Here is a 20,058-nt window from a genome sequence, read left to right as displayed (position 1 = left end):
AAAAGAAAAAAAAAAAAGGCGCTTTTGTGATTTCTCTGAAAGAGATGTTGAGTGATGTTGATAAATGCTATTTCATGTGTAGATAAAAAGCAAAACGAGGCCACACAGCAGTGAGGGTCAAAGACTACCAATGATAAAAGAAATAGAGGCCTAGCAAAAGGCCATGGCGAGTGGACAGGAGGCCTAAGAAGAAAGGGCTAATGTCCTAGCTTAAGAATTGTGTAATAAAAGGATTTTCCCTTCCTGTACTTAGATTCTCAGATGCTCACAAAATTATGCCTTCCAATGTTATAGGTTATCTGCACTTGAAATGTAGGAAGAACCCCCCCTCCCCCCACTGGCATCAAAATTTACTTAAGATACAAAAATTCGGCAGGTGGCTCTATAAACTTCTTACTGAGCCGTTGAGCTCAGTAGGCTCCAAGATCTTGAAGGCTTAGGGACTTTTTTGGTTAAAACAAAATCACAATTTCAGGAGAGATCTGTCGGAATTTAAGTTATTGTGGTTGCTTGCTTTTGAAGTGAAAACCATAGAAAAGTCTAGCCTAATGTCAGGAATTGACTGAGCTGTAAGTGAGCTTCATTGAGACACAGTTCTAGAACATGATATTGTTGCTTTTTGGGACCTTGTTGTTCTTAGGTTTTGCTAAGTGTTGTATAGTATGTAAAGACCAGAAAGTTACATTTTAAATATCTAGACTTTTGTGAAGAGAAGACAGTCTTTGAAATATTTGAAATTTTATTCTCTTTTGACATTGAACTATGGAACACTCAGATAATCAATGCCTTGTTAGTATTCCTATAAGAGAAAACAGGTAAAACGGTATTTAGAAAGCAGTACCGGTAAACCTTATTACAAGCATTAGATGTGCTTAAAAAGTTGATGTGTATGACTTAAATGTTAAAATCTCACATTTTGAGATGGATTCTACAATTACAAACTCATATGCCCAGATTTTCCAGAGGCTTCGCAAACCAGAGAAGAAGATAGAATGTGCAAGAGTCAAAGGATAAATATAAATGTATATTAGTTATATTACCTAATTAAAGCCATAATCTGTTAATACTGCCATGGATTTATTTATTTTAAAAATTTAATTTAATTGAATATATTACTAATAATGTAGTTATTGTGTTTTCCAGTGTTGGTAACCTCATTAAAGTTCTTCACTTTCATAGAGTCCAGATTGAGCTGCCAGACGCTGAAATTCTCCTTCAGGGTTAAAAGCTTGTTTCACATCCAGACCTCTACCGTTAAGTGCGAAATATTTACTGAAAGTTGGTCGAACACGTAACTGCTTAGGGGCCGGAAGAGTTTGGTTTTGACGGACTGAAATAGATCAAATAGAGGTTAATTCAGAAAACCTGTTCTAAACAAATGGGTTGCACTAGGTATTCAGTATCAGACAGGAAAAGAAAAAAAAAATCAGAACTGATTATGGGGAAAATGTCATATTTTATACTATACATTTTTATATTTTGCTGGGATTTGTGTTTCTAACTAAATGTTTCTGATTAGTCCTTTATAATGCTTGGGTTTATAGCATGACATACCTGTAACATCTAATCTTGTGTTACATGTGGTCACTCCAGCTTCATTAACTGCAGACACAGTATACCACCCAGCATCTTTCTTGTTTACATCTTTTATCAGTAAAGTAACTCTTCCAGAGTTATCATGATATAAACTGAAAAGAAACAATAATAAAAAATTGAAGTATAGGAATTAAGTTTCCTGTGAATGTTTATTTATGATGCCTCTGACCCAGGGGGTCTGATTGTTAGAAAACGAAGCATTTGGAAATTCTGAGACTGCACCTAGTCAATGCCAAATAGGTATTGGTTTTATGGAGTTTAATCCCCCCTTTAATTTTGTTTGTGTCATAATTTCCTTGAGCCATCTTTCTTTATTGATAGTAAAAAGGTAAATCCTAGCTTTATGCCTTAAATTTTTTATTAGTAGAATCAGGGTTAATGAGGTTTATTGTATTTCTACACATGGTTTAAGAACTAGACAGTGAGATTACAAATGCATGCCATTTATAATGCATTTCAAGTGCAACTGCATTCACCCAAATAAACTAGAGGAACATCTAAAAATACTTATCCTACCTTATTCGATCAGTGTTGAATTGTACCATTTCATTATTTCTTTTCCAGAAAAGCTTTGGTGGAGGTACAGCTGAGATTTGGCATTCTAGCTTCACTGAGTCTCCCTCAAAAACTTTTTTGCTTTGTGGTTTGTAGATAAACATTGGTGCTCTTCTATGTTCTTTTGCTACATATTAATAAAAAATTCAAGTATTGGAAATATTATAAAAATATAAGTCAAACCAAGGTGTTATGAAATTTGTATGTTGACATAAAAAGTTTAAAAAACACTAATTCAAGAAGATTGGAAGCTTTATGTTTTAGCATTAGTTAAAACAACATACAGTAATACTATTTGGTAATATACCAATTAGAGTTCTAAAACAGTAATGTAATGTATTGAATTTATAATCATGTTTCATTCAAAGAATTTAAGTTATATTCTCATTTATGTCTCTTCTATAAGGAAACATCATCAGTGGTGGCAAGACTAGACAGCTTAGGTTCAAATTCTCCATTTGCTCCACCAGCTATGCCAAATTGGGAAAAATTTGTTCAGTTTCTCTGAAGCTCAGTTTTATCTATTGTAAAATAGTTAAATAGATAATGCACTCTAAAATACATATAGGTAATAATGACTGCTCTGCCTACCACTACCTTTCAAAACTACTGTGAGGATCAGCTGGGATGACGAATGAAGAAGCATTTTGTAAACTGTAAAATAGTATACGAATGTCTGTAATTGTTACGTCATTTCTTTAATTACCTGAGGGAAAAGAGGAATTGATACTATACTACTGTAACCCTAGCTTTTCTGAAGGAGAAATGAAATTGGACAGATGCCTGCCAAAGCCTCTTTCAGCTCTAACATTATAGTATTTCTGGAGCTCTTGGCACAAAAAGGATTTGCCCAAAGTTAATCACCTGAATTGGATTTTTTTTGATTCCCAGATCACTAGTTTTTCCGTTAGGCTGAGGCCCTTTATTAATTGTATCATAGAATAATCTTAAAGATTTTTCGTTGTTCCGAGTAGAATGCAAACTCAAGGAAGTTGTCCATCCTTCAACTTGATCAAGATTTTATATAATCATCAGTGAATTGTAGCAAAATATCTCTTCTGCAATATACTAGGGCTTAAACCATTACAAATGAAATATATATTTAAAGTACTTAAGCTGTAATATTTTAAAGTAACTGCATAAGTTTTCTAAGAAACTGCCTTACTGAAAAGAAATCCGAGGCATGAGTTTAGCCATACCTGTTTTCTAAAGCAAGTACGCATGTTTTTGTTATAATTAGAGACTAGTTTCATAGTAAAGAAAACATAATCTAAGGCTAAAAGTTAACGTTAATTCCTCAGTTTTAAATTATGTGTGTTCATGACAATTCTGTAAAAATAGGAATCAGATTATTTTGGACTATATGTCAGAGAAATGATTAGACTAATAGACTTTAGATCCTTTAGTTAAATTTAAAAATGCTTGTATAGTTGACCCTTGAACAATGCTAGGGCGTTGGAGCACCCCCCACCCTATGCAGTTGAAAATCTGCATTAACTTTTGACTCCCCAAAAACTTAACTACTAATAGCGTACGCTTGACTGGAAGCTTTAATGATAATATAAACAGTCAATTAACATATTTTGTATGTTAAATGTATTATATACTGGATTCCTAAAATGAACCAGAGAAAATATTTAAAAAATCATGAGTAAGTGAAAATAACATATTCAGTACTGTGTTGTTAAAAATTTGCATGTAAGTGGACATGTGCTGTTCAAACTGATGTTCAAGGGTCAACTGTATGCCTTATTTTGTCTGAAATTGCACCATTTCTTTATTTCTTTTCCTGAAAAACTTTGGTTGTAGCTCTGTCATTGAAGTTTCACTGAGTTTCCCTCAAAAATGCTCCCTTCTCTTCTACCACCACTACTCTGTGGCTTTTAGATAAAAATTGGTATTCTGCTGGGTTGTGTAGACATTAACCTTAAATATGAAGTCACCTGGGCTTTTCTTTTTTAACACTTGCTTTTAAAAATACTGCTAGATTTTAAGGAGCTCTTGTAGATCTCTTTGAAGCTTACCCAGGACATCCAGCTGCACGGTAAAGGTGGCTTCTCCTGCTCTATTCTTGGCAACACATGCATAAGCACCTGCATCTGAAGCTCTGACCACTTCAAAGATGAGTGAATGAAAACCCTTTTCAGACACTATCATTTTGTGAAAATCATCTGATTGAACTGGTCTTCCATTCAGATACCATGACACATCAGGAGCTGGCAATCCGCTTACCTGGAAAGGAAAACAGAAGATGACAGTATTTTAAATTATATCATCACTGGAACCTATTTGTCCTTTTACAGATTTTAACCATTCTAGTATATGAGTGGGTTTGTGATGCAAAATGCAAAGCAAGAGCTTAAAAAGGTATTTGGTTTCAACGATTTTTTTTTTTTTTTAACAAAACAGTGGAAATTAAAACTCGAAATTAACTTAGTATTTTCAGACTACCTCAAACCAGATCTAACCCTTTTGTATGTAACCTCAGGCTCCTTAAGATCTCTCAGTTACTATATTTAGAATATCAATTTATGTTATGTAGGTCTCCACAAGAAATAGGAAGTGCTATGGCATTTTTCACTAATGGTGACTGCAAATGAAGTCCCACGGGGACATACATGTGACGCTTGCTGATCTAATGAATGACTTTACCAAAACAGAGTGTTCTTGAGCTATAATTCTGGTTTTTAAATGCCAGTTTAAGTGTTTTTCTTTAACCCTTAATAATTAAATCCATATACTTTGATTCATAAGGAATCCAGAAAAATATTTTATAAGAAAAGGATTCCAAAATGAGGATAGTAAAAAATGGAGGTCTTTCTAAAGATCCCTTCTAGCTTAAAGAACTCTTCTAGGCCAACTGAGTAGGTTAGCTTGAATTTCTTAATGGAGAAGAATTAAAGAGGCATTTGGCTTTAGAAATTCTATTGTTTTTAAAAAAAAAAATTCTATTGTTTTGGTAGCTTCACTTATGGAGTACTTTATGCCTGTTTACTCAGTTAAGCCTCATAATTTTATGAGGAGGTACGTTTGTTACTCCCATCTTACAGAGGACACAGAAAACAGAGAGGTTAATTGCCCTATCTGAGGTTACACAGCTGGATAGTGCCAGAGCCAGGATTAAAACCCAGGTAAGCTTGGCTCCAAAATTTTTGTTCTTACCCACTGTACGTGTTATTTGTTAAGGTGTACAGTAAGTTATTTATTTATTTTGCGGGGGGGGTTGGGGCGGGCAGGGGCAGACTGGGAGAGAGACTCTTATACGGGCTCCATGCCCAGCCCAGAGTCTGACGCGGGGCTCAATCTCACAGTCCTGAGATCAAAACCTGAGCCGAAATTCAGAGTTGAACACTTAACTGACTGAGCCACCCATGTGCCCCAGGTGTGTAGCAAGATATGAAGAGCAAGAGGACGTTTTCCAAAACGTAGTGTCTTGGTAATTTTCCTCCAGTGTTTTTGAGCTCTTACTTTGAAATCCATTCTGCAGAATCTTCCTTCTTCAATTGACATGTTCTCTGGCACTTGAATGAAACGAGGTGGGTAAAATTTCTCCTGGATTGCATCCTGATCATTCACATCTCCCCTTGAAGACGACCTACTTCTACAAAAATATTTTAATAATCACTATGTAGGAAAGTTGTCATTGTTCTTCCTTTTACACAAATATAGTTAAGCCACTGGATTGGAACCCAGAGTGTCTAGTGTTTGATATGTTGGTGTAATAACAATAGAGAGAAGCCTTGGAACTCCTATTTAGCAGTGGCATATTTGTTGATTATTAGAAATGGTAGCAATCTAGAAACATCTGGTACAAATTATATATCTTTGTGTTTTCTATACAATGCTATAAATTGATGAAGAAACTGATTACAATGCAGAGTACCCCATGGACAGTTCTTTTTTTTAATAATAAATTTATTTTTTAATGGTGTTCAATTTACCAACATACAGAATAACACCCAGTGCTCATCCCGTCAAGTGCCCCCCTCAGTGCCCGTCGCCCATTCATCCCCACCCGCCGCCCTCCTCCCCTTCCACCACCCCCAATTCACTTCCCAGAGTTAGGAGTCTTTATGTTCTGTCTCCCTTCCCATGGACAGTTCTTATGTGCAATGATTTAGTAATTGGAATTGGGTTTCAATTACCATGAGAAAGTTGCTTAACATGGACATGTGGCCCTGGCTTATTTGACCAAAACATATAAAAAAAACTTCCTCTGAGATCTAGCTCTGATAATTAACAGATAAAAATTTTGATCATCCTCTTAGGCATTAGAAAATTCACATTTTTAAAAATAAAAAGTGTAGAAAGCTTGTAAGGTTTTATAGATACTACATTTTTAAGCTGAAAATATTTTTGGTAGCAAAATAAATGTTTCTTTAAGAATGAGAAGAAAAAAAAAGTGAGAAGAAAAATTATTTTTACCTTACTTGTGATGTAGGAACTTGCAGTCGTGCATGTTCTAAGTTGTGCTGCTTGAAATTAGAACAAAGTGAGATTGTCAACATGATTGTTAGCTTGAAATGAAGCAGAGTTAAGTATCATAGTTGAACATCTCTTTGTTGACTGTATTTGGGCAGTCATGGTTAATCACATATATAGTTGATCCTTTGACAACACTGGTTTGAACAGCACAGACTCACTTATATGAAGGTTTTTTTGAAAGATAAATATAGTACAGCACAGTACTTTATATTTTCTCAGCATCTTTTCCCTTTATTTTAAGAATATAGTATATAATACATATAGCACACAAGATCTGTGTTAATCTACTTATTGGTAAGGCTTCTGGTCAACAGTAGGCTATTAGTAGTTGTTGGGGAGTCAGAAGTTATATGTGGATTTGAACTATTGTTGGGGGGGCTCAGCACCTCTAACTCCTGCATTGTTCAAAGGTTAAGTATTAAAAACAACTGAAATATAGTACACTGACCTTCTAATACTCTAGCAAGAAATCCCCGTAATTAATAGGACTATTCAACAGGCATGGTATATGAAAATTAGCTAGCCTTGGAATTTTTGGTGGTTCATTTTTCATATGAGTATTTTACAACAAAGGGTGATGTGTCCCCCTGGTGTATTTGAAATGAGAGCACATAGTACAGATTGTCCTTTAGTAAAACAGGAATAGACATGAAGTCACTTGTGTTGGCAATTTATTCAGGGTATTATGCCTACTGTTCAAAAGTGCACTAGCAGCAGTTAACACATATTAGACTGGAAAATACTTCTCTTTTTAGCTTATGGCACAAAATCATGATGGACACCATGAAAGGTATGTGTAGAGCTATGAGAAGGTTTGAAGAAACATTAAATATTTCCTGCTTAATAAAGGTATATTTAAGGAAACTTTTTTTTTTTTTTAAGATTTTATTTATTTACTCATGGGAGGCACACAGAGAGAGAGGCAGAGACATAGGCAGAAAGAAAAGCAGGCTCAATGTAGGGACCCTGAGGTGGGACTCAATCCTGGGACTCCAGGATCACGCCCTGGGCCTAAGGCGGGTGCTCAAACACTGAGCCACCCAGGCATCCCAAGGAAACATCTTTTAGGATTTATATTTGAGCCCCAGGAAATTATTTCCATTTGGGAATAAAACCAGAGATTGATGGAAATCATAATTAAATATCTTCTCATTACTTAGTACTTATTTTGTGTATTTCACAAAATACATGTGCAATGATAAATTTACTTATTGGAATGAAGCTGATCAGGAACAAGCCTGTGGGATTGCACAGTAGGCAAGACAAGTGAAAAATATATATGTATCCAAATACCTGGAAAACATTTATATATATAAAAATTGCACACACACACACACATATATATATGTGCAACAAATCTGAGTATAAGTTATTTTGTAATGAATATGTTTAATGTATTTGGTCATTTTAAAATAAAATTCTTAAAACTAACAAATTTTGACTAGTCTTAAGGTTATCTAAGCAAAATGTCAAAAAAATTCATTTATCAAATCAGCTGAGTTTTTGATGAAGTCATCTGATTAAACCTCAAATATCCAATTTTTTGACTTTTTCCTATAGTAGTGGTTTGAATATATATATTCATTTTCAGAATTTAATATTTCAGTTTTACATAATTTGATGACATCTTGGGTTATTAGAATGTTTGAAGCATACAAAATCTAGGGTTTATTTTTTCTGATTTCATAATATTTTGCTGCTATCTTTTTTCTTGGTATCATCACCTTCATTTTAATGTATTTAAGGAATGTATGAGAAAAATGATACATTGGTGCCCTCAAAACCATACACTGAATTTATAACATTGGCCATCAATATAATGTTGTTTTGAGTTCCTTCTAACAGAGTTAGTTTCACATCTTGTAATCTGTACAGTCCAGAGCCCAACTCCGAGTAGGTGCTCCATATAAATGAACTAATCGAATGAATGTATGGACTGTTGAGTAGCTGAAAAGAGATTCAAGTTCTGTTTTCATTTTCTCATTACTTGCCCTATTAGACCCTGCTCTATCCTTTTTAGTAGGTCTAATCACCTTTAACAAAACAAAAATTCTATTTTCAATTTCCTGTGCTTAGAGGCTTGGGGTTCTTGGGTGTCGAATCTTATCCCTTTGGCTCCCAGTTTCTTGTGGAGTTTTTGGCAAGAAATGAGAGGTGACTACACAAGGAAGACAGCAGTAACAGTTCAGTCTGTTCTTCAACTGTGTATTTGTCTTCAGGGTTAAGTTTACTTGTTGGAATGAAGCTGATCAGGAACAAGCCTGTGGGATATTCACTTTATGCCCTCCATGAAGTTTATCTGTTCTTTGAAAGGATCCTTTTGTTAATCTTAGAGCCGTTACTCAAGGCCTTTTTATTGTTGCTGTTGCTTGTTTTGTTTTTACTAAGAATTTTTGAATACAGGAACAAAGGGAATTGGATGTTTCATTAGTTTCACAATTTTATTTAAGATTTTATTTGTTTGTTTGTTTATTTATTTATTTATTTAATTATGAAAGAGCACAAGGAGGGAAAGAGGCAGAGACAGGGAGAAGTGTACTCCCTTGCTGAGCAGGGAGCTGGAAGTGTGGCTCAATCCCAGGACCCTGAGATCGTGACCTGAGCTGAAGTCAGACACTTAACTGACTGAGCCTCCCTGGTGCCCTCACAATTATATTTTAAAACGTTGAAATGATTAACAGCTTACGAGAAAAGGTTATAATTACTATAGCTTAGAGTTTTAACTTCTGTCATATTAAAGATTTACAACTCATAAATTGTCTATCCCTGCAAACCTTGGAAAAAGAGTTGTAGGTGTAACAGACTACTAAATGTCCAGATGAAAAGTGACACTCTTAGCCTTTTGATATTTTGACTTTGTGACATTTCATATGCTGATATTAGAAGGCAAGAAAATGGGGTAAAATTTTAAGTTTGTATATTTTAGCCCATGTGGCCTCTCCTTTTTATACATAATGGAGCATGGAAATGATTGACTTTTGCTTCAAATGGTATTTGTAAGCATTTGGAAAACAAGACATTTAAAAATCACACCAAAGAAAAGTAGGTAAAGATGATTATAATTTACCTGTGGTGAGTCTTGTGCCTCACTGTCATTTTGAGCTTGAAACACAGCAGCTGCATTCTGTGGTCCTAGCAATCTGCGAGCCATCTTCTCCTCATATGTTAGCCGCTTTAAATAAATCATTAAGGAGATAGTAATGAGATGTAATAAAACTTGTTTGCATATCTTTACCTTAAAACTACCAAGAATTACACTAAAGAAGTATAGTTCTGTCGAATTACAATTATTTATTATGTTTTAAAACTTTGTTTTCATTCAAAGCATTTCCCTTCCATTCTAGTGCTACCTCCCTCATCTGTTTTCCTCTTGCTCTTAGGAGACGCAGGCATAACCACCCTTAAGTAAGGCTATCCCAAGTCAAGGGAAGTTCTTCACCTTCCTTTTTGTTCTGGATGTTCTCGTTTGCTCCATCTTTGAAGATTGTACAACATATCCTCACATGGAGAAATAACTTTTATTAAATGAACTTTTATTAAATATTAAATTTAATTTCTGTTTGAAAGCAGTGCAACTGGTATGTTAAATGTATTTGGATTTAAGGTGTATAGTACTGTTTCAAAGATAAGTGACTGATATAGTAGGTACAGAAGAGTTGTCTCATAAATCTCATAGTTATATGTCCAATAGCTAATATGTCCAATAGTAAATACCACAGCATACGAAGAAGTCGAGAGTATTTCCTGTTGGTTATTTGGTCATCAGACATATTTTATGAGAGAGTAATGCTTAAAATTTCTATTAAATTTTTCAGATTTCTTTTTCTTCTCGTGCTTCATTCTTTTTTTAAAGATTTTATTTATTCACGAGACACACACACACACACACACACACACACACACACACACAGAGGCAGAGACACAGGCAGAGGGAGAAGCAGGTTTCATGCAAGGAGCCTGATGTGGGACTCGATCCCAGGTCTCCAGGGTCACACTCCAGGCTGAAGGCAGCACTAAACCGCTGAGCCACCAGAGCTACCTGCTTCATTCTTTTACATTGTTTTACATTCTCTACTTCTTTTGTGTCATTCTACTACTACTGAAAACCAAGAGGTGGTTTAATGTGTAGTATTTGATATTGGATCCAAATAGTTCTTCATTTTAGATAATCCTATCCCTTGCGGATTATATGGACATAGATCTGTGAGATAGAACTTTCTTAGATTAGATTTTATAGTTTAATTGGCTTTTTGTGTAAAATAGACATTTAGCTTACTTGATTTCCATTATGAAGAAGACTGTCTTTGCATTTTAGCTTTCTCTCCAAATCTTGAATCAGAGCTTCTTTTGATCCTTGTATTTCATGGTCAGGAGTCCTTGGGATGGGCTTAGCATTTGTACTTTGGGATGGCTTAGCATTTACAGGTTGGCCAAATGAGGGTTGTTGGTAGCTTTAAAAAGAAAAAATATATTTTAATAAAGTTTTTATTTAATCTCTATACCCAACATGAGGCTTGAAATCAGGACCTTGAGATCAAGAGTCACATGGTCTGTGACTGAGCCAGTCAGGCACCCCAGAAAGATTTTTTTTAAAAAGGTCTTCAAAGTAAGATGTACTAAAACAGAATTGACCTTACTCTGTCAGTTACCTTTATACAGGTTGAAACTACCACTTAGTACTATTAGCATTGTTAAAAACAATTTTCTAGCAACAGTCAAGAGGGATTTAATAAGAATGGTTACTAGCTTTTTTTTTTTTTGTCTTGGCAAATTAAAATTTAGCGGCTGGAGGAATGAATTAGATTAGGCATAAGGAGGATGTCCTTCCTGGAAGATCTTCCCTAAAGTAGTGAGAGAGTAAGTCTAGTTACTGGCTGCTTGAGAGTTCTTACAGTCTTATAATTCAATTTGGTAAGTTTGTTTCATGAATGAATACCATTCTCAGCTCCCTATGATCTCATGTTGAAGTTTGAAATTGGTGATGATGGGAGTATGTACAACAGGAAAATTGGTAAAATAGCACAAATCATAGCTCCTTTCTCCAGGGCTGATTGTTAAACATTTACCAGCGTGACCACTGGTATTTAGTGAATATTCTGTTGATTTGAATGTAGTCTACAGTTGACATAGTCTGGCTTTTCTTTTAACTTCCAATTCCTATTAATTTGTTAGCTTACACAATTCAAATGTGGTACTATGTAACAAATAGCTTTTACAGTAACTGATTTCTTAAATGTTGCTGACATGATTTTTAGAGAAAGAAAGGAATGATTAGAGGAGGAAGGAGTAAGAAATGTAACCTGAATGAAAAGGGGAGTTGGAGGGAAAAAAGCAAATTTGAATAGTAGTTGAAGAGTTTGGTTTAAATCCGTATTCCAAATTCTGATCCTAAGTTATCTTGAAAGATGTTTTAACCCCTCCCTGCATTCCCCGGTTGATTGTGACAGAGTGCAGGGGGTAGGGATTCCTGTATTACTAGATTTGTTAGGTAGCTTGTACTTTACCAGTTGTTTGTTCAGATTTCACCTGGTTTATTCATTTAGGGCCCAGCAGGTAAGCACTTAAATCTGTTTAATGCAGGATAACTGGTCACTACCCTCACTGAATATTTTAGCAGTCTCATAATAAACCTCTAGTTACCAAGATGAGGCAGCTTGGATCTCTTTTCTGACCTGTTCCTGTCCAGATATTTTCAAGGCATTAAAAGAACTTACAAGCGGGTCCGTGGCTGGCTCAGTCTGTTAAGCGTCTGCCCTCTCCTCAGATCATGATCTGGGGGCCCTGGGATGGAGCCCTGTGTCGGGTTCCCTGCTAAGTGGAGAGTCTGCTTGACACTCTCCCTCTCTGCTCTCTCTTCCATATGCATGCTCACTCTCAAATAAATAAAAAATCTTAAAAAAAATAAAAGAACTTACAAGCTAAGTGGAAATTTATCTCATTTGAGAGGAGATGGAGTTTTAATTCTTGCAGGCTTTGGAGACTTGGTTAATCTCTAGATTATAAACATTCTGAAGTAAAAAAGATGGCTTATTACTGACCATTGTAATGTTTATTTTCACACAAGAAGTTATGGTATAGGCATTACTCTATCAGTTGAATGAATGTTTTTAATTGTATTCAGGATGCTCTGTATTGAAGGTTGATGGTACACATTTCTCCCCTTTACATTTTAGGTCTTCAGGGCTGTCTATATTAATGCTTAACTAAAGTCTAATTTGTTCAGTTAAGTAAATAAATCAAGTGTTTAAATAGTTATTATTTTTTAAAATTGAATTCTCATGTCAAAATGGTAAAATTCCTTTGGTCTTACAGATCTATTATTCTTACTATATGAAATTTTGATAGCCTATTTTTTTAAGATTTTATTTTTTATTTATTTTAGAGAGTGGAGAGAGAGAGGGAGAGAATCTTAAGCAGACTCTGCACTGAGTGCAGAATTCCATGTGGGACTTGATCTCTCAACTCTGAAATCATGACCTGAGCTGAAACCAAATTAGACATTTAACCAACTAAGCCACTCAGGAGCCCCATAGCCTGTTTTCTTTTCTTTTCTTTCTTTCTTTTTTTTTTTTTTTTGATGTTAGCCTACCATCTTTATAAAATTTACACTTGTTAAAGTGAATTAGAATCAAATAAAGTTGTTTTTATACTGTCATAATATAATGCAATATATCTAAGAAATCTTGAAGGATTATCAGAACCAAGTGTGAGAACCACTGATATGTATGTGATCTAGTCACATTATTCACTGAATTCCCCTATCAATTTATTTTTTATTTTTTTTAAAGATTTATTTATTTATTTATTCATGAGAGACACAGAGAAAGGGAGAGACATAGGCAGAGGGAGAGCAGGCTTCCTTGAGGAGCCTGATGTGGGACTCAACCCCAAGACCCCAGGATCACAATGTAAGCCAAAAGAAGATGCTCAATCACTGAGCCACCCAGGTGCCCCTCTCTCATGATTTTTTTTTCTTTTTTAATATTTCATTTATTCATGAGAGACGCAGAGAGAGAGAGAGGCAGAGACACAGACAGAGATAGGAGCAGGCTCCATGCAGGGAGCCCGATGTGGGACTTGATCCTGGGACTCCAGGATCACACTTTGAGCCAAAGGCAGATGCTTAATTGCTGAGCCACTCAGGTGTTCCCCCCCACCTCCCATCAGTTTAGATGGCCTAAATGTTAAGACTAGATATGTGCTCATATTTATAAACTAATATTATTCTTGAACCCTGCTTCATAGGTCTTTTTATTCCCTATCATTAATCACCCACATTAGTAATTTTGTTCTAGATCATAAAACTGAATCACCGAGCAGGTAAGGCACACTTGCTGAATGTCACACAGCAGGCTTTTTGAATGGAATAATTAGAATTAGAGATATCCTCAATTTCTGATCGACTGAATAAAATGTTTGCTTAAGGGTTTCCTCCTGATGAAAAGCTAAATAAAGCTTTCAAAGCAATCTAGGTCAGAATCCAAGGGATTACTTTTGAAGGCAGGGTGAACTTCAGGCCACCATAACAATGAGGGAGCTGTGCACAAATGTTCAAAGGGCCAGAGCTTTCCACCCTGTGCAGCTGGACACCCAATGGATATCAAGTGGCTGTGGGAAGATTAAAAGAGTTATCTATGATTGCTGCAAATGGAGCAGCTAAAGCTGTATCTTTGATCTCTGGTTTGGGGACTTCCTATGCTTATTTCTTATCCTCTCCATTTTTGCCTTTTTCTTTTAGTTCTGTGCACAGAGCCAGGAACATGATTGAGGTTCCATAATATTTGTAGCTTTCTTTTCTGGGCAGATATTTGGAATAGGGTTGAAAGACTAAGGCAAAGAGTGTAGTCAGAACAGGTTGTTTATTTATTTGGCCTGGGTCCCCAGAAAAGATGATTTTAGATTAAAAATGCTCAATAGGAGATCTGAAAATAATAGAAAGGTAGATGAAAAATGATCATTGGGGTAAAATGTAACAAGAAAAATCTACAATGTGTGATGATGGGTATAACGGAAATTTTGGAGGGAAGAGAAAGAGAGGGCTCCTAATTCTTAAAGGCATCTTTTAAAAATATTAGGTTGGGATGCCTATATGGCTCAGTGGTTGAGCATCTGCCTTTGGCTCAGGTCGTGATCCCTGGTCCTGGGATCAAGTCCTGCATTGGGCTCCCTGCAAGGAGCCTACTTCTCCCTCTGCCTGTGTCTCTGCCTCTCTCTCTGGGTCTCTCTCATGAATAAATAAATAAAATCTGTTAAAAAAATATTAGGTCAAATGAATGCCATTTTTTGTAGGTGAAAAATAGTTGACTATCAGCCATTTCAAGTGGTTCAACCTAATATATATAGGATTCTAACATATTTTTGGCTTTCTTCATTTTGATTTTTTAAGATGTTGTATTTTTTGCAGATTGACTTGCTGTAGTTCAACTGTTTCCAGAGTTGTCACCAACAATAGGAATCTCTAGAAAAATTAGCCTCCATAGAAGACTGAGGGAAATTATCAAGCATCTCAGCAAATTTGTTGATAAGTCTGTAACAAAACATATTCCATCAGACAATTTTTCAGATGCCTCTGAATTAATTATCCGGTGTTTTAGCCAGCCAAGGGATAGGAAAACTGATATCTCTAGGTTTGCATAAGCACAAAGTATTTAGTTCATGTTTTAAAAAAAGCACAGCCACCGTGTCCTTATTCATATCAGGTTCTCCTAGGATAGTTTTGGGACTTTGCAAGTAGTACATGCTTGCATAAGGCACCAGGTATTCTTCTCTTTATTTAGACAGAACAATCAGCTCAACCAGTTTGGATGAGTGTGGTTTTAATTACCAAAGGGAATCCTAAGGTCATGTATCTGTTCAAGCCTTTCTTCTGATTATAGTAAGGAAAATTCATACACTTCAGCATCTGAATCCCAGGTTTTTATTTAAAAAAAAAAACAAAAACTTTTTTTTTTTTTTTTTTTTTTTTTTTTAGCCAACTGGATATTCAGGGTCAGAGGGGAAATGGATAATAGGAAGAAAAGACTGAGACCGAGAAGACATTTAATAGCCTCTGCTTGTGTGAGAGGAAATCCTATCTGAGGAAGAGCAGACAGGTGTTCTTCATCTCAGCTGAGCCCAGAACCAGAGGAATTAAATTTACAGCATGAGAACCTTAACTTAGAACTGGGAGAGAATAGTTCACTGTTCATGGGTATGTTAGGAATCTTTTTTTTTTTTTTTGAAGATGGAAAATAGGTAAGTAATAGTATGTGATAATAGGTAATTTGGGTCTAGCTTAATATAAGCACTAAAGAATGGATCAGATAAAACCTCTTACTGCCGGCATCCTGATTCAAGGTGTCTTAGGAGAATGATGTGAGACCTTGAGGTCGAGTTGCCTGTTTAGATAACAAATAGAGAACCAGGACATCCCCCCGCCCCCCACTCTTCAGATGCAAGGTCAGTGTATATGCAATATATAGTTATACATAAAAGAAATTCACTTACTTGGAGTCCACGTTGGAAGGGATTTTACTGCTACTATAATCAGGCTGTGATGGTAATATGGAGCTGAGGAAGCTGGCTGGGGACTGGTTATAGGTGGCTGTAACTCTTTGGCCTGGGTTGGAGCCAGCATGCTGCTGGGGAGAAGCAGGGAAAGCAGAGGAGGACATGGTGACATGAGAGCTCACTGTTGAGGAGGCACAATATCTTTGCTCTGAGCATTGGCGGGGCTGGATGATAATGGAAGACTGTTTGGTCTGGCTAGAATAGCTGGAGGTTTCCGGTCCGGGAGGCTGCAGTCTGGAGCCACATGGATTTTGGGATTGAATGAAGTGTTTTGGACGTTCGTAGTTAAACATGCTTAGCTGATATATGGAAGATGAAGGCAATTTATTACTGTAATAATTTGCTCCTGGAAGGGTGGGGTCCTTAATTTGGGATGGCAAGCCTGGAATCACAGACGGTCCCAAGGAATCAGAAGCAGTCTTGGTCTGCCCCTCGTTGAGATCTTGGGAATATTGTGTTCCTGTCTTTGATGGAGTAGACTTCTCTTGAAGAATATTGTTCCTTCAAAAGGCAAAAAAAAAAAAAAAAAAAAAAAAAAGATTCAGTTAAAATATTTTCATAAAAAACTATTGTTTGTTTTACATCTTTAGGAGCGTATACAGCTTGTTTTTTTTTTTTTTTTTTCTTATATGCTTTCAAGGTCACCTCAAGGTGGAACTTCCCTGGCTTCTAGGCCTCTTCCTTTAGCTCTCTGTCTTTGTACAAATGACTTTTCTCCTGAGAACAAGAAGAAATGATTTATTAATATTTGTTTGCCTCTGGGTAATTCTTAAAGCATGCCCAGTGACTTTCAAGATAAAGGAGTGGGAAGTTTGAGTTTGCCAAGTGGTTGGTTACTTACGGAAAGAAGTTCTGTGATGTTGCTCAGTGTGATAATTTTATGGTTTTAAGATTAACTTTTGCCCAGAAGATTCAGTTTTATTAACCACAGAGATTTAATGATTTAAATTATTAGCTGTTAAATATCTAACATGTCAACTCCCATTCAGTCTGTATTTTTCCTGTTGCTCATGAAGACCAATGAAAGCTCTTCTGATACATCAGTTAATTAATGTCCTGGTGATCTGTGATGAATGATGTCCTGGTAAATCAAGGGGAACAGTAAGCTTTTTTATAAAGAACATGAGCGTCTGCATTTACTCCTTCATCCTTTTAGAATTTCATAAAGTAGAAGGAACATGTATAAATCATTGTTGTCAACTTGGAGTGTAATCTTTTTTTTTTTTTTTTTTTTTTACCTTTCAATGTACTGCCTCTTTTTCTTTCCTTGATTCCAAATTGACCATAGTGCCAAACTAAATGATAATTAAGGAATCTGTGTCTTTCTTTGTGTATGTATGTATGTCTATTCCAGAGCATTATATAAATTCTTGTTATTTTTAGATTATCTAGTTATTGCTGTCAATATTCTTAGTTTGCTTTCTATTTTTTCATATTTCATGTGTATTTTAGACTAATTCTGAAATTGTTTCAGCTTCTCTTTTACTTTTTTTCCCAAAATGGCAGACAAGGATGTATAGAAGGATGTAAGGCAGTATGAAGCTAGTTATGCCTTACCAGAAAGGATGGGTGCTATTTCTCTGACTTAATTCTGCATTGGTTCTTCTGACTTCCTATGATCCCCATTTTTCCTTAGATGAATCTTTTGCCCCTAAAATCAACCTTGAAGGATTATATTTGTCTCTGATTTCTTCCATTATTATGGTAAGTCTAAGCGGAACTATATGTAGACATTACACACACAGACTAACCCTATGAATTGTGGCGTTAATTCTGTCTCTAATCAAAATATCAGGTAATTTAGTTCAAAATACATTTAATTTTACATAGTATAAGCCAACTCTGAGATAATGATAAATTAAACTTTTAATTGATAAAGCTAACCTGTCATCATCAAAATGAAATCTTAAAGTTGTTTAATTTCCTATCTTGAAGAACGTATCATTTTTAATGAACAAAATTCAGACCAAATAGCTTTATCCTAAGGCTATGCATGTAGTTTAGAGTTAAATTAAAACTAGCAGTTTTAGGAAAGAACAAATGTGACTTAACAGCGAAGAGGAAGATTCTGTTGAAAAAGAACACTTAAAAATCCATATATTCCTTAATTTCAAGTTTATGAACACAAACATGTTCAATTAGAGTGCATTTTAGTAATTAACTATATTAGGCCTTTAAATTGTTGGAGGAAAACATCCAGAAGGAGGCTTTAATTAGATCTTCTCAAAAAAGGGCTCTATTTCAAGGCAGTAGTTTTATAGTTATGGGCTTATTCATTGCATTGCAGAATCAAATTCAAATTTGGTTCTTAAATTCCTTTTTAGGAAGGCAAATCATTCAGATTCATTTCATATAGCAAGTAATAAACTGTTTAACAAATAGCCAGTAGATATTTTCCAAATGTTCCCTGTTTTTTTTTTAATATATGTTTTTAGAATATCAACTATCTTGTACATTTTGGTATCAGCCAGCATAGTTAACAATTACTGTTATTTTCAAAGCTCAATTGAAAATATGTTCTTTCAAAAGTTTCATTGTTCCCATGTTTCAACAAAATTTTATGCAGTTGCTCAAATAGATAACTCTGAGAAGCTTTTCTTCATATTTGTAGTCACTGTCCAGACTTAATTCTATAATAGATTCTTTTACACAACAGTATCATTTTATTCCAAATAATCGTAAATACATTTCAAAGATTTTATAAGTAAAATACTATGCAGTTTCCTATTTAAAAATCTTAACTTTTTCTTTCTAATATAGTTCAGACTTGCACAAAAACTGATTGAGGGTATTTCCCAGGACATCAATTACAGTCAGACCAAGTATCCCAGAAAAAATGATTTAAAAATACTAACACATGACCATCTTTCCTTGTACCTTTTCTATAATGCCTTCCAGTTTCAGTGTAATGAGTAAGTTACTTTCTCCTCACATTTCTGTATAACAACATGATGTTGTGACTTTCAAACATCTTATGTGAAAATCATCTTTGTGCACATTCCTCTGATTTGGACAGAAACACAAAAACAAAACCCAAAACTGTAGCAGAAATAAAGATGGGACTTACCCGTCGTTCCAGAGGGTGCCAGCTGGGTTTAACCCACTACTGAAGGGAAGGAAGAGGCAACCCCTTCCCTCACAGACTAATCTAGTGGCTCTGTGCTTAGTATTATAGCGCCACTGACTTTTATCAGCTGCCAAACAGTGACATCTGATGTGCTTGCCTGTCCATCTACCTATGCTGGCATGTCAAAGTAAGAGTCCACAATCTAAACAATATCTCAGATGTCTCAGTGATATTTAAGGAGTGGGATTACATGAGCTTCTCTTGCAGGCCTCTTTATTTTAGATGCGAATTTTGACTGTGAGCTTTAGCAAGCTCATGCAGGAGGAAGAGCAAAGAGTTGGGAAGTGGAAAAAAGTCTAAAGAAACTCAAGTTTCTTTATTGTGATGAGGGCTTGGAATCTTTCCTATTTAAGAAAGGACTAAAGGGGAGACTGTATTCCAAGACTGATGTTCTATCTAGTAAAAAATTTTCCAGAAACAAGACAGGGATTGATGGGTTCCAAACTGATTTGTATTGGGTAGTTGTTCTTCTGAAGGCTCCCCACCCCCCTTGCCAAATAGAAGTAGGGGTGGAGCAAAGTCCAAGCAGTTTGTTTCAAGAGACAGGGTGTGGTCTTGGCAAAGCAAGAGAGCATGGTGATGGTGATGTATCACTGGGAAGGTGGTGAAGTGGAAAAACATGATTTGGTTTCTTAGCAAGTTTTCTGAATCTGTATGGCATATGCCTCTATGACCTTGTTCTTTTGTTCTTCAAGAGTTTTGAAACACGTAAGAAATTACCAGACCAAAAAAAAAAAAAAAAAGAA

The 20,058-nt window shown here is 35.6% G+C and overlaps 1 protein-coding gene and 1 long non-coding RNA gene across 4 annotated transcripts in view; one reads left to right on the top strand and one right to left on the bottom strand.

Annotated features, from left to right (window-relative positions):
- The window catches only part of LOC106559473, a 30,359-nt gene that overhangs the window by 793 nt on the left and 9,508 nt on the right, over positions 1 to 20,058 (top strand). The gene's annotated exons all lie outside the window — the stretch shown is intronic.
- On the bottom strand, positions 722 to 19,407 carry MYOT (myotilin). 3 transcript variants are annotated; one of them, XM_038552272.1, is made up of 11 exons: positions 19,253 to 19,330; positions 16,831 to 16,902; positions 16,123 to 16,686; positions 10,913 to 11,087; positions 9,704 to 9,808; positions 6,577 to 6,626; positions 5,620 to 5,752; positions 4,176 to 4,383; positions 2,113 to 2,278; positions 1,555 to 1,688; positions 722 to 1,330 (listed from the first exon to the last, which is right to left on the bottom strand). In XM_038552272.1, the coding sequence occupies exons 3-11, from the start codon at positions 16,476 to 16,478 to the stop codon at positions 1,158 to 1,160; spliced, it is 1,500 nt and encodes a 499-aa protein (XP_038408200.1). In that variant the 5' UTR covers positions 16,479 to 16,686; positions 16,831 to 16,902; positions 19,253 to 19,330; the 3' UTR covers positions 722 to 1,157. The 3 variants fall into 3 exon arrangements, with proteins under 3 accessions (XP_038408200.1, XP_038408199.1, XP_038408201.1); XM_038552271.1 differs by lacking the exon at positions 16,831 to 16,902 and having other exon boundaries at positions 19,253 to 19,407; XM_038552273.1 differs by lacking the exon at positions 16,831 to 16,902 and having other exon boundaries at positions 6,577 to 6,623; positions 19,253 to 19,407.

The sequence above is a fragment of the Canis lupus genome, chromosome 11, assembly GCF_011100685.1.
Source record: "Canis lupus familiaris isolate Mischka breed German Shepherd chromosome 11, alternate assembly UU_Cfam_GSD_1.0, whole genome shotgun sequence".
NCBI lineage: Eukaryota > Metazoa > Chordata > Mammalia > Carnivora > Canidae > Canis > Canis lupus.
Note: the sequence above shows the minus strand (reverse complement) of the source record. Positions and strands in the feature narration are given on the sequence as shown.

Excerpts from the sequence above, each read along its gene's own strand:
- MYOT (XM_038552271.1), bottom strand. The coding sequence starts at position 16,478 with ATGTTTAACTACGAACGTCCAAAACACTTCATTCAATCCCAAAATCCA. Across the intron at positions 9,809-10,912 it reads TTCTTCATAATGGAAATCAA|CGGCTAACATATGAGGAGAA; the intron begins GTAAGCTAAATG and ends ATTTATTTAAAG. Across the intron at positions 2,279-4,175 it reads CGTGCAGCTGGATGTCCTGG|CAAAAGAACATAGAAGAGCA; the intron begins GTAAGCTTCAAA and ends ATTAATATGTAG.